Consider the following 14,907-nt stretch of genomic DNA (forward strand, 5'->3'; position numbering starts at 1 on the left):
AAAATGTCATATAATGTATAAAAATGTTGATTTGAAAATTATCTCTGAGTTTTGTAACATACCACCAGATGGCAACAAAGGACAAAGCAAACGCTGAAAAAAACCTTTGGGAAATGACTTTTTTCTTTAAAGTAAGGCCTTACACTTTTGAAAATTTAAAAATCTATAATCTAGCTTAAAATTACTAGCAAGACTTTAAAAAAACAGCCAGACAGTTCCAGCAGTGTGTAAATATTTTTTATAAATAGATCTTCAGAAAATGAACATCGTATTACAAATGCCCTTATGTACACAGCAGTTCTGTTGTTGATGCATCACAATGAAAATATACAAATCTTTAAGCAACCCATGAAAATATGGATTGATTTTAATTTACAGCACAGTAAAAATCCAAAATGAACTTGCCATATCAAACTAAAAAGTACAGAAAGACCTCAACATCCCTACTTTAACTGACTGATAGGCGGTGTGGTCCAGAGGCTGATAGTTCTGATGATGAGCCATTCTTTCTGACTAGCCGTGACAACTATTCTGACACACTCAATGTCAAAGCCAATCTTGTGGTCCACGTCATTAATCTCTATGTTGCCCACTTTAAATTCTCCTAATGTGATGTAGGATGAACACTGTCTTCCCTGTTTGGTCTCCACAGACTTCTGGCCTACTTCTAGAGCTCCGTGGTGAAGGATGTCGTTTTGCCGATCCTCCGTCCCTGTCACGATTTTGATTCGGCTAATTTTTGTTGATTTGTTGAAGATTATGATGAAGAAGTCTCCGGTGCAGGGAGGTTTCCCCCAGAAATACTCATCAACAATACTGCTATACGCCTTGGTGGCGTCGTAGTTCTCAAAGACGTTGATGTTGGTGTAAATGCCAGCCGGGGGGTTATCCGGGATGTCTATGGAGTCCTCCTCGAAGTCGTCGTCCTTCAGTTTGTTCTCCACGCCTTTGTAGGACGAGTAGTAGCCCATGTGCTGGAACAGCGAGGGCTTGAAGCGGATCACGTCCTTTTGAGCCAGCAGGCCCCGGAAGTGGATGAGAGCCAGTCGCAAGGCATTTCCTGGTAGAACATGAGGAGGAAGTGAGCCAGGCGGGGCAGGTCTCTGGAGTGGTACAGCTTTCCGATGTAACCCAGCTTGGAGAACTCCATCATCACCCAGTAGGAGCCTTCTCTGGAGGTTATCACCTTCTTCAGCGCCGTCAGGAAGTTCCGGGAGCAGCGCACGTCGTCCTCCAGCATCATGTAGAAGTGCGACAGATTTGTGCAGAAGTTCAGGAGGAAAGCGTAGTCGACGTTCTGCTTGGAGCGGAAATGGACTCTGTCCTCTGGATCGTTGTAGTTCCTCTTCAAGCCGTCCAGAGAAGGGTAGAAGTCCTCTGGGGCCTGGATGACCAGGAGGCGTCCGGCTATGATGTGGTGAGCGAACTTCCTGGTGATCTCCTGCACCACGTTCTCACACCAGACCAGGTCAAAGTCCGCCAGGTGGACCACAACCACAATCTCTTTCAGCTCCTCGTAGCTGGACTGGTCAAAGATGGACTTGATCGTCTCCAGGAGGTAGTTTCCCTTTTTTCTCTTGACAGATGCCAACCCGATGGTAAGATACTCTGAAATGAAATCAGTCTTATCATGTCACAAATAAAATGTTCATGCTCAAGTTGGCAACAGACATATTCAAGATGGTATACACTTGAAACCAGATATTTTCATAAACTTTATGAAAACACATTTTACCGGTATATTTCTTACTTTTTCTTGACAGAGGAATTCCAGCCAGGTAGCGATACGTCACATTGATACTCCCAGAGAAATTGGACAAATCTTTGAACGTGTGCACATATCTGTCAGAGCTTGAAGGATGAATCAACGTCTCTCCCAGCTGTCTCTTTTCGCCTTCCTAAAGCACAAACAAAAGATCAACAAAGAATGACGTCTGCTAAAACTAGCAGAGGTTTTAGATGCTAGATTCCAAATCGAGACTCGTACCAGGACGTAACCATCGTTCACGTAAAGGTTGAAAAAGAGCAGCGCGGTGAGCAGGAAGGTGAGGACGGGGAGCGTGGATCGTTTTCTCAAACACCTCATCTTGTCCACGGACTTCCACAGCAGCCTCATGATCACAGCTGTGACTGCTGGGAAATAAAGAGAAGCAGTGGAAGTGGGAATGGTATTTGTTTATGTTTCAGTTCCTTTCTAATACTTTGCCACAAAGTATTAGAGATAAAAATCTGTGAAAATATGATTCATTTTAATAAGAAGGTCAATTAAATGATGGTGCCAGGATGACGCCTGTAAAGCAGTTGAAGCAAGACTAAAATAATAGTCTTAAGAAAATCTGCAGTACCAGAATGTCTGGCGGTAACAGAGGCATCTTCAATAGCACAGAATAGCTGGTTACATCATTAACCATGGTAGCCAGAAAGCAGAGCTTCTGTAGCAACACAGATGAGTGTGATCTGACATCTGTAGACCAGAGGGAAAGGAGCTGCATATCGGGAGCCATTTGTAAAATTACAGTCAAAAATTAACAGCAATAATTTATTTATATATAGAGGAAGTCATGAAAGAAAAAAAAATGGGAGTTAATTTTTTAGATTGAAAAATCTCATTCATTCATTTATAAATCAACAAAATCTAATAAATTTTGATTTGTATAGCACATTTCAGCAGCAAGGCATTTCAAAGTGATTTTTATGATAAACACAAAAACACAAAGTCATGTAACGTAGAATCAACAATCAAAACATGACATTAAATCAAATGCCATCGTTAAATTCGTAATTGATTATGTTTCAAAAACAACTCTGAACAGGTGGGTTTTTAGTCGAGATTTAAAAGCACTCATTGTTTCAGCTGTTTTCCAGTTTTCTGGAAGTTTGTTCCAAATTTGTGGTGGACAGAAGCTGAATGCTGCTTCTCCTCGTTTGGTTCTGGTTCTGGGGTTGCAGAGTAGAACCAGAACCAGAAGACCTGAAGGTTCTGGGATATTGATACAACTATAACATATCTTTAATGTAATGTGGGGCTGAGCCATTCAGTGATTTATAAACTGACAACAGCATTGTTACACGAAAGTAAATGTCACAGTTTCTAACTAAATGTTTAATTAGAAACCTAAATATTTAGTTTACATATTCATATTTATCTCCAATTTAAATAATTATCTAAGTATTTAGTTTGAAACTAAATATCTAACTTGCTACAAATTTAGCTTCAAATTATTAGTGTGGAGGTAAACATTTAGCTCACTAGCTAAATACTTAGTTTGAAATATTTAGTCTGAAACTAAAATACTTTAGTTTGGAGCTACATTTTTATTTGGTTAGCTAAATATTTAGCCACCAACTAAACATTTAGCAAGATAGCTTTAGCTAGTTAATCATTTAGTTTGGTAGTAAGTAGTTTGAAACCATGACATTTATAAATGAATGACTAATATAGTGAAAATATGTGTTTCTCCTCCAAATGATAGTCTGACTTTACAAACGACGCCTCATTAGTATGACGACGTTTCATAAATTCACAGAATCTTTCTTGAAAATGTTCTTTCAATCCCTTTCAGGCTCCAGCAGACGTTCAAACTTTAAACCCTCCGAGCTGTGAAGCCGAGTGCCAATCATCAAGATCACAGGGTTCTTAGTCAGATCTCAACACGTACATTTATTTCCTGTTAACTTGTTTTATGGATCTGAGACACATCAGCGCAGATGATATTTAATCGTTTGGAATGTTTGTGGATTGAAGAAACACTAAAGTGAAAGAAAGAAAGAACTGAAAAGTCAGAAAACGGCAAAAAGAAAAGGAAAAAAAACTCAGAATACAGAAATCTGCAAAGGTATTTCTGTATCCTTTCTCATCATCCTTGTCTTTACAGTTGGATGCCAGTTATTCATATCTAACAAAATGGATAATTCTAACTTTAATCAGAATAATAATCAGCTTGAACCCCGAGGCATCAATCACAGCCTGGACAGATCGTCATCTTTAATTACGTTTTGTTGAGCTACTCGACATGACGGATGTAACCGTGGGGGGTCTGAGGCCGATGCAGAGGGCTGATTTGAAGGTTTTTCACTGGATGGGGCTAAATGGCTGCTACTGAAGAATCGTTTCGTTAATCCGCTCTCAAGCTGAGACGTCAGTCATCTGTTCTGCTGTTGCAGGCCAGATGATTGTCCAGACGTTCTTAAACGGATTTTCTGATGGGAAACTAATGCTCCTGGCACGAAATATGGTCATATTAAACGGATTTCTTACAGGACAGATTTTTTGATGGGAGGTTCTGTAAAAAAATATATAGGTGTAACGAGAAGTTTACATTCATCAATTAAGATACATTCACCTTTTTTTCCCCCACTGAAGTTAAATCAGACCAAACTTCTCTGGTTTTAGTTGAGCTAGAATTACCCAATTTATTTTTATTTGCCAACTGCCACAATAATGGGAAAATAATGTCAGAGATTTGTTTATTCATGTCTTCAACCTCAAAAATGTTCATACAGAATGATTACTGCCTCTTTCAACAAGGAAGTTTAGGCACACCAGGTGCAACGCTGCGTTCCAGTTCTACTTGGAGCTGGGAAATTCCGACATCCCAGCAGGAAGAATCAACTGGAATGCGCTCCGAAGTTGGATTTTCAACTGGAAAAGTGGGAGCCAGTCCGACCTTATCATACATTCATTCATTCATTCCTCCACCGACTGGAGAGAGTGAGCCGTTTTGGCTTTTCTGTCATTAAAAAGCTCCAAGGTGGCACCTGAGAGAGTGAAGTAGAGAGACAATGACAGCTGTCACAAGTCAACATTATGAAACCCTTGGCGGGAAAACACACACACACACATTCACACACACCATTATCTGAGACAGCAGCCTGCGAAATCTGATATTGAGACGAGCGAGGAATATATAACAAGGCACCGTAATGGCCGCCCGCCTGCTCACTCCACCACGGAGAATCCTAAGAAATGAGATTTTTGTTTGCTTTCTCTCCTCGAATCTAAGCAACAAACAAGCCTCCTATAGGTCACATACATTTATATGGAAATGAAGCCGCGTTCGGCGGGATAAATAAGCCCCACGTTTGAGGTTTGGGGTGGCGGTGGAGGGTTTGTGGGGCAATTTCCTTTACTTCAAATGCTACTCTGCTGAGGTGTTTCTTTCATTATCTTTTTTTTTTTTTTGTCAGCAAATTATCAGCATGCATGCCCAGGGAGCTCATTTCTACAACTGGAGTCATTTTAGATTAGAGGCTGTAAAATAAAATAAAAAAAAAATTATAAAAAAGACAGAGGAGAATACCAATGAGGGTCTGCATTTCAAATAGTAATACATCCTCAGAGAGTTTCTCTTCACTGAGCGTTAACCAGTCTCTCTGAAAGAATAAAAGACATAAGAACTGATGCTTGAAACTTTCCTGAAAAGGAGGGTGAAAAAAAAAATATTAGAGCGCTTAAAAACGATTAGCAGCTGGATGGAAAGAGTCCAATCAGGTTGACTTGATGCTTTTCAAACATTTATCAAAAAATAAAAAAAATCGTGATATGCACAAGATAAAAGCCATAAAAAAATAGTATTTGATGTTTTATTTTTTTTTTGGTTTTAAATTATCTTCAGATTCTTTAGCAAATAAAGTTGGCTTTTGCATAAGGTAATTAAAGGAAACTGTTCAATTAAATTAAAAAGTAATGATTGATCCCAAAGGGGAGTTAAATATTATTAACTTGAGATTCTTCAAAGGCGTTTACGGCTTGGAACCTGCAGCTCTGAGGTGGAGCTGCGGCTTGAAGGCGGGGCTAGGTCCAACCAGGTGTTTTGTACAGCTGAATGGTTGCCATGGAGATGAATGGACATGCATGAAAGAATCAAAGCAACACTGTTTCTGATGCAGGAATGACATTATAACAAAAAAGTAGATTTTACAGAACACTGCCCCTTTAACTTAATTAGGAAGTAGTTCTCTTTTCCGCTGCTGAATGTTAGCAATTTGGTTTTTAATTTTCTTCCTCAGCAATGTGACCTTTGATACGATCCTTTTTGAAGTACTTTTTACATGAATGCCGTTTTTTCTTCTTTTGTTTTATTTACAGTAGAAAGGTAAGGTTATTTGTATAAAATGAAACAAGGCAGTTTACACCATAAAAATATGAAACATTAACCAATTATGAAACGAACAATGAAAATGACATTTTAAGCGGAAAAAGTGAGAACAGATGAAAGGTAAACGAATAAACAAGTGAGCTGTAATTTGTTTGAAACCAGAAAGACTGCAGTCTGCATTAAGTTAGACGAGATAAGCTTTGGGCTGGAGAACTAAAGATTTAATAACCAGCCTGTAATGAAAGCGCGATTGTGGAAAAATTAATGAGTAATCTTTTCATTTCAACGATGCCCAATATGGTGGCCTTTTGGGAATGAAACTAAATACCACTGTGCAACGCTGGCAGCCAGTAGGACACTGGGATATGAGCAGGATTCGCCCTGGAGAGAGGAATGAGTGGAACGGGACGAGACGCTGAAACAGAATCTGCCTTTTCAGCAGAACCCTGCGTGTAATGCGTTTGGTCAGAAAATGATGGATGGGATGGTTTTCGCAGTGGAGACAGAGGGATGAACACGGAGAGATCCTGTTATCGACTGAATGCATGCAGGCAGCTGGAGGTGGTTAATGATGGAGGGATGGACTGGGCTACTGGGATTCTGAGAGAAGAAATATCACCTCCTTAACTCAGTTAGAATGAATATTCCCACTTTGAAAAGTGGCTTGGACTTCCACACTTAAAGTTGCAGAATGCAACTTTTATTAAAAAAAAAAAAAAAAAAAAAAAATATATATATATATATATATATATATATATATATATATATATATATATATGTATATATATATATATATATGTTTTTTTCCTCCATCTTTATTCAAACTGTCACCATGTCTGACTTTATGATGACCTGTGAAAAAAAAAATCTCCATTCAATCAACTGCTTAATGTGCTAATGGTTGAGAAACAATGTACCTTTACGGAAAATCTGGTTCTTCCGCCTTCATGAGTAGTTATGCTAATTACCCTTAGCATTTGGAGCAGGTTATGTTGTCATAGCCTGTGACAAAAGAGCCAGCAAAGTTTAATTCTTTGCTAAATTGTAACTTAGCAAAGAGCAAGTGGGACGGGATGAGCACAAGAGTGATTGACAGCACCAAGACCCTCCTCCTGGCTCTCATTGGTTGTTTCTGAGTGGTGTATTTCTGCAGTTAGCAATGTGGGTAAGACTGTAAGAATACAGTCTTACCCACATTGTTCAGCAGTATGCTGCCAATACACTATCATAGAATTGCCACTCTTCATGGTGGTGAATATTATGCTAATTTTTTGTATTTTTATGTGTTTTGTTCTCCTTTTTTTCACTTTTTGCTCAACTGATTAAACTCTGACATAGTAAATTTAAAAACAATTTAATTTGAGATTTTTATTAAAGCACACAAGTTCAAATTTATGTAAACAGGCTCAAACAATACGTTAATACGTTAGCTGTGCTAAGCCTGAGACACTTGTTAGCTTAGCAGAGGCTAATGCTAAACAGCTAAATTCAACCATGTTCTTCAAGTCAACAGTTACAGTGTTGCATTCTGGGTATATGATAAATTTTAGGATGGGAGGAAAGAGAACAGCTGTGTAAACAACCTTCACCTACTTCAAAATAAAAGCATGAAGATAAACGTCTAACTACTTGAATATTTCTTAATGGTCGATAACCACAATTCAAAGCAGCCAAGTAAATTAGTGCTTTAGAATGTATCCAGGAAATTAGCTTTAAGGGAAAGAAATGTTTTCAAAGTTACCAAAAATACTAAAACATTAAACGAAAAATTAGCTCTACTGTTAGCAGAAGTGTGTCCACCACACCACTACATTAGCTGTACACATTGCCACAGAACTAACCAAACTTTTGTTGCTTTTTTTTGGTAGCATCTATAACGTTGAACCTGCTTAAAGGTAATGAATTCAAACAAGAGGGAAAACTCTTGCTATTAGGTAAAAAACATTTGAAAAAAATCATTTACCTTTTTATGTAAGAATGAATGGATGTAAACGTCTGATGTCAGCCGGATTTAAATATGATCCACATACAAGAGTTGGATCATAAGCAAGAAAGTGAGAAGATCCGTTCTAAATTTTAAGAAAACAGACTTACACTTTATGTTTAATGCATTATTCAGATGGTGCAGAACTTTAACTTTACAATATTCTCAGTAAAATACAGCAGCATTTCACAACATAAAGGACACACATTCATTCGTCCGCCTATTTCTGTATTTTTATCCTCATGCATACAGATGCTGTCTGAACGTTTTCTCTCCTGCCTCCAGCCGAGTCAACTTGAATAAATAAAGTCAGACTGACTTAGTGATGTTCCCTTCTGATTCCCTCACAGTTCAAATCAAAGTGGGATCTGAACAATAAAGACGGCTCGGCTTCTGGCTGTTTCGGTTTTCACCTCGGAGCAGATCAGAATAACACAAGACGTGATCCGAGGTTCCAGACAAGGACTAGAAATTTATTCTAGATTACAAACATTTTCTTATAGAAGCCAAGTAAATGTAATCTGATCTGTGATGTGGGTCTCAGAGTTATGATGGTGTTTTAGGGTCATTGTAGATTTTTTTTTTAAAGGAGCAAATTTCCACCAAATATTTCTCAAAATTTTAAAATCTCAGAAATTTTGTCAAAAAAAATTAGACATTTTTTAGCTTGAAAAGTTGAAAAATCTCCTTGGAAAAAAATCTCCTTGAAAAAACAGAAATCTTTTGATTAATTTCAGAATTCTTTTAGAATTTTTTGGGGAAATTTCTAATGTTAAAAATTTGAAGATGTTCAGCTTTTGGAAAATGGAGCTAAGGCGTAAATTCAAGCTGGGAGACAGAACACAGCTGATCTACAAAGAAGTTGATCCACTTCAATCACGTCACACCCCGCTGCAGCCAATCAGGATCGGAGCCCTTGCGCGTCCCAGCCAATCAACGTCAAGCCGGTCCATTCAAGAAGTCGAGCCTCCGGGGATCTGCCTGCTCGTCAGCTGTGCTTCGCCCACCTCCTCCCCATCTCCACCTTCACCCCGATGACCATTCTCCAGGCGCCTTACGCGCTCCTCCATCCACCATCATTCGGACCGGGGGGTAAGACTAGTGAGCTTCGCCGGACTCAGCATCCTCCCCCGGCGATCTACGCTCACGAGTCTAATCCTAACCCAAGCGCCAAAGATTTGTTCATTAAAATCTCCTAACTGCTTATTTTTCTCTGTGTGAGTTGATCCAGATTGAATTGGAAAGTCAAACATTTATTAGAGAAAAAAAAATTATACATTTTTTTAGATTCATCTCAGAAATGTTCCAGAAATAAAACCGTAGAAATTTATGAACTGAAAAAGTAAAAAAAACTTACAATTTGTAATGTCCAAAACTTAGATTATGTTTTTGAAACAGACATCTCCAAGTTTTTTTCCTAGAAAAATTCTGAGATTAGTTTTTTCAACTTTTCAAACTCATGTGTTCTTTGTAGAAAATGTTTGACATTCCCAACTCAGAGATTTCCATGTTTTGTTTTGTTTTTCTGGCAAACTGTTGACTTTTGGAACTTGAATATTTCTCTGAAAATTAATCTCAAAATCTTTTTGGTGGCAATTTACTTCTCCAGATTTTCTTCTCCACCTACAAAGACGCAGTAGGATATAGAGTTGTACAGACTGTCGGGTCTGCTGTGCCTCCATACGGGCCTGGAGCAGTGAGCTAATGTGGGTCAAAGCGCTGGCTGCTGAGGCGAGCCCATCCTCATTACAGTCGCCGCCACTGGGACTGCAGAAGCCTTTCATGTTTGTCTTTGACCTGAAAGGTAAATACACTCCAGATGCAATTTACATGTACGGCAGGCCTGCTCTGCGCCAGCGCCGAGCTTCAGAAGAAGAGAATTATGCTCGCTCGGGGGCCCAAGGCCCGCTTTTAATCCTGAATACTGAGGAGCTTGTTGCAACTGCAGGAGCCGATAGCGGAGATTGGATTATTTTAACCAATGCTAATGTGAAGAGGTTTGCCACTTATATCCTACAGCTGGCTAGAGATCAGCCGGAGCGGTTTGAAGAGGCCAAACTGGACAGAGAACCAAGATGTGTTCCAGACACTTTATTTATTTATTTATTTTTAAAAAGGATAAAAATCAATGCAGTGGAATAAAATACATATCTTTTCTGTTCCACATGTTGTTCTTCCTCATAGCCTCAGGCAGAGATTAGGTGCAAACCACAGCGGTTTGAAAAACTCACTTCTTTCTCTCTATACAGCTATCAGCTCAGAGCCTTTACTTATTATTATCATCATCCTCACTTTTCACCTCCTGTTCAAGACCTGATCTTTAATCGGTACATTTTCTCCACGCTGCATAATTTAAAGGTATTTATAACCTGTGAACAATCTTGTTTGTGTTGAATATGTGGAGCGAACCGGTCGTTATCAGATCCTAACATATAATAATCATCATTTTGTCGAAAAGCTCCGGTCCTCCAGGGCCGGTGTCGTGTGACTTTTGGTGGCGCTTTAAAGGGGTCACCATTTATTGGTATCGCTTATTAAATGATAAGTATTTTTGTCTAACTGTCATTATTTAGTAGAAGTTAGTTTTTATTTTTCAACTGTTCCACTACCAAGTCTTACATATAAGCAGGCTCCAGTCCGTTATTCATTAACTGGAATTTATTGCGACGACAATAAATTTCAATCTTATGACAGAAAATTTATCACGATAAACGATACAATAAATGCCCATCGCTATTCGGAGATTAAAGTCAGAATTGTTTTTTTTTAACAGTGGCCCTGATCCTCTTCCGTACTACAAAATGGTTTAAACGTGTAAAATTAGCAAGAGTCGTCCCAGTTTCAGAAACACTCAAGACTTTGAATCGACTGCGCTACGCTAACTGTTGGCCGCTGTATTTGTTTAGCAGGAAGCACCTGGAGCCTGATTTCCACAAAAGCTCCTGTTTGAAATTCAGCGTGTGTGTGCACACCAACATGGTCACGCCTCTGGCTGATGCTCTAACCATGTAATCGAAATATTTAGGGCTATTATGGTCACAGCTAATCCATATGCAGCAAAAAATGATAATGACAAGAGCGTGCTCAAAATAAAAATAAAAAATAAAAACAAATGCAATTATTTTCCAGGAAAACGGCTCCTCGGCGCCTGTAATGAGATGCCAAATTAATAAGCCTGTGTGCCGAACAACAAAGCCATTTGGTAAACAGCACTGTTCATTTGCCTGTTGACATCCAGACAGTGCATGAACCCCGGAGGACACTGGTGAGCTGCTGTGTGTATGTGTGTGTGTATGCGTGTGTGTGTGTGGGTGTGTGTGGGTGTGGCAGGAAAGCAGGCAGCAGGTTATGATGGAGGATTTTGGAAAACAACAGGCTGGTAATTTTTGCAGTCTTATTTGTTTACAATTTTACTGTGCTTGTGTGAAATGTCAACCTTTTGGATCCAAGGCTGAAAAATGAATTCCAAATTTTTCTGTGACGTAATCACTCATATTTGAGCAAAATTCAAATGCAATTTCTTGTATTTCAAGGCAGCTATGTGTAATTTCACATAAGGATTTGTTCCATATTTTACAGTTAAATTGTGCGTTAGGATTTGAATTACTGCAACATGAAGAATTATCACATGTTCCAGAGTTATCTGGCATGAAGCATCAATTTGTCAAAATGAGAAAATGCAGATGGACTGATTCGGGATTCTTTACTTGGATATTGATCTAATTTCTTTTTAAATTCCACGGGGGTGAGGGGGAAGATGAAAAAAAAGATAAATCACAACTTGAGTTTTTGTTGATCAGTAGTTGTCAGGATTCAGTGAGTTTTCTCTGCAGTGAGGCATTTATGACGATGAAGGAGATTTTTGGATTCGTAAAATGTCTCTTGTTGCTCCTGTAAGAAGCTCTGCAGCAGTGAGACTGTGTTTAATCAATTACAGTTAAACTTAAGAATATTCATTCTAATAGTACATGTACATTAAACATTTTCATTTAGTCCAGCAGTTTTTTTAGCACTTCTCTCACAAGAGTAGAGATGGGCAGACCGATCCAAAATATCAACAGTATATGTATAAAGTTGATATCCGCATCAGATTGATACTGCTGTGATAAGATCGATACTATGAAGTTAAAACTTTGTTCAAAAGGGGAAGAAAAAAATAATAATAATTGAAACTGAAACTGAAAAATCTTTGAAAAAGCTTTGAAATCATGGCAGGGACACCTGTAGCTGCCATAATTTTTAGTTACATCTTGTGAATGAGCTTATTGAGGAATGATTTGAGTTTCTTTTCTTATTTAATGGAAACATGGCAATTGTGAGATTGTGGTTTTTTTCTCATAAGAGCACAACAACAGCAAAAAGATTTGTGCAACAGTTTAATGAGAACGCAGCTAATCTCTTGTTCAGGGGTTTTCTGTGTCGTTCCCATCCTGAGTGATGCACCCCATCAGCCCAGGAAGAAAACTGGTTTTTATTCATAGAGTTTGATTCTTTTGACACAGTGCAGAGCAAATGTGAAGGACACTAGCTGAAAATGTCGCAAATGTTGCTATTTTGATCTCAAACAGAGTAGAGTCTACTGGACTATTAGGAGTGAAAACACCCTAAGTCTCATGCTGCATTGTGCAGACCCTCAGTCTGCACTGATGACAATTCACTCACCTCACTGCTTTATGTGGTTTTCACAGCACTGCTTTATTTGTTTACATAAACTGCTATGGACTTTCAGAGACAGGGATCCAATGTGAAACTGGGCCCATTCAGACAACTGCACATTTCTATATTCACATTTCCTTTTCCTGCTCTACTGTACTGTTTTTGCTTTTGCCTTCAGGCTCATGTTTTGCTTGTAAGATGTCGTTTTAAACATACAGGCTCAGCAGAAACAAGCGACACAACAACCTATTTGGAGATGTGTTCAGAATAAGAAAAGATAAGCGAACCGCTCGAAGACAGCAAGCAGTCAGATAATTTGCTGGTGTCTCTAAGGCGTAAACAGCAGCTCTACACAAGCAATTGCAGGTTGTTGTTTTTTCAGGAAAAATGAAAAATAGAATGAAAACACTTAATGGTTCCCTCTACAGCCTTCCCTATTAAGACCATACAGACAGAGTTTACCAGAAAAATGCTCGCCTCTACTTTTGTCAATTTGCCTCCTGAGTCATTCAGCAATGCAACAAAGAAAGAACACAAAGATATATATATGGAGAATTTACAGTAACTTACTGGCAGCAGGGTTGGCAGCCAGTTACTGTAATTTTTACGGTAAAGAAACTACAGTAAATTTACAGTAACCTTACTGTAATTTTTATGATTTTACTGTAATTTTATTACAAGTTTACTGTAATTTGGTTAATGTACTGTGATTTCTTTAAAATAGCACAGTAATTGTAATTATTGTAAATATATACATACACACACACATATATATATACACATATAGATAAATATATATATGTATATGTGTTTGCCAGCAGCCAAGACCGAGGCAAATTGTTTTTCACATAGTTTAATAACAGTTGCTCCATGTAAGATTGAGGCAGTGTAATGCAATCTCCAGAGCAGAATTAAAGCTGATGCGTGGATCCAGACTCTAAGGAAAATGTTAATAGAGTTCACAGAAAGTAAGCAGCGAAATCTTCAACAAGTAAACAACATTTCCTCCAGAAGAAAGCAAATCTTCCTGCCTCCAGCTGGGAATTTTACCGACTGCTTCTCTGCCTGGTTCAATGTGTTTACTTATTCATCAAGGTGGAGTGGGGGGAGGGGGCTGTAGAGAGAGGGGGGTGGGTAGGGGGGAGGAAGCAGGGGCAGGAGGGCGGGGCTGCCGGTTTCTGAAGCTACAGGAGCTTCGCTCATCCTGCTGCTGGGTGAGACGGGCTGCCGTGATTAAAAATTTATGCAAACACATGTGGATGCATAACCTGCAGCGAGGGTTTGTGAGCTGTGACGCATGTTTGGCTGTCAGTAAACAGGTAATCTTACAAAGGACAGGGAATTGGATTAGATTTTTCTGTGAGAGCTCTTCCACAAGAATCGGGACAGTGAGCACACCACCTCCTTGTGTGTTGCTTTTTTCTGAAATAAGACTGGTTGAAGCTCTACATGCTTGAAACGCTTTCTGCTTTAAAGGGACAGAATTATGTAAAATCGACTTTTTTTGCATCATGTTATAATGTCACTCCCACATGCCTGGAGTGATGCTTTGGTTCTTTCATGCATGTTTGAGAAATCCTTTCATCTCCACGGCAACCATCCAGCTGTGCAAAACGACTGAGTGGACCTAGCCCCGCCTTCGAAGACGAAACTCCTCCACCCAGCTGCAGTTTCCAAGCTTCTGCCGTCCCAAGCTACTCCTCCACTCAGCTCCTTCAGACTAGCCAGCAGCAATTAGACAACTGGTGAAACTGAGCATCTGCTGAGCTCATTATATGAACTACTTCTCAGTGAAATGCTGAAACGTCGTCAAAGTGTTAGTCACTGCCTTTTTCCAAAAAAAGTTAGTATGAGCAACACAAAAATGTTAAAAACTAAACCCTTTACAAAAGCATACAATGCCAAGCACCTTTAACGGCAACTGAGTTCATGGAAATCCCTTGGATCATCACCATTTCCTTAAACTTCTCCCAAGAAGCGTTTGATATTAAAAAAAATTGTAACATGGTACTTTTCCCCCACCATTTTCTCAATATTTAGAATTTGACCATGTTTTGTCAGATAAGATGGGCGTCATGCCAAAATGCCAGCAACAAGCCTGACTGGTGTTCACAGGAATAGATCCATTTATTAATTATTCTGGGTATGAGTGTTTTTTTTCACCCACAT

General features: G+C 39.0%; 1 protein-coding gene across 1 annotated transcript in view; it reads right to left on the reverse strand.

Annotated features, from left to right (window-relative positions):
* Nucleotides 1-221: 221 nt before the first annotated feature.
* The window catches only part of LOC129362013 (alpha-1,3-mannosyl-glycoprotein 4-beta-N-acetylglucosaminyltransferase C-like), a 37,250-nt gene continuing 22,564 nt past the window's right edge, over nucleotides 222-14,907 (reverse strand). The window contains 4 exon segments of the mRNA XM_055033354.1: nucleotides 222-1,042; nucleotides 1,045-1,608; nucleotides 1,751-1,898; nucleotides 1,988-2,133. Coding sequence (XP_054889329.1) covers nucleotides 444-1,042; nucleotides 1,045-1,608; nucleotides 1,751-1,898; nucleotides 1,988-2,133 — 1,457 coding nt within the window. The 3' untranslated portion in view covers nucleotides 222-443.

The sequence above is a fragment of the Poeciliopsis prolifica genome, unplaced genomic scaffold (genome assembly GCF_027474105.1).
Source record: "Poeciliopsis prolifica strain line A6 unplaced genomic scaffold, Auburn_PproV2 SCAFFOLD001, whole genome shotgun sequence".
Lineage (NCBI taxonomy): Eukaryota > Metazoa > Chordata > Actinopteri > Cyprinodontiformes > Poeciliidae > Poeciliopsis > Poeciliopsis prolifica.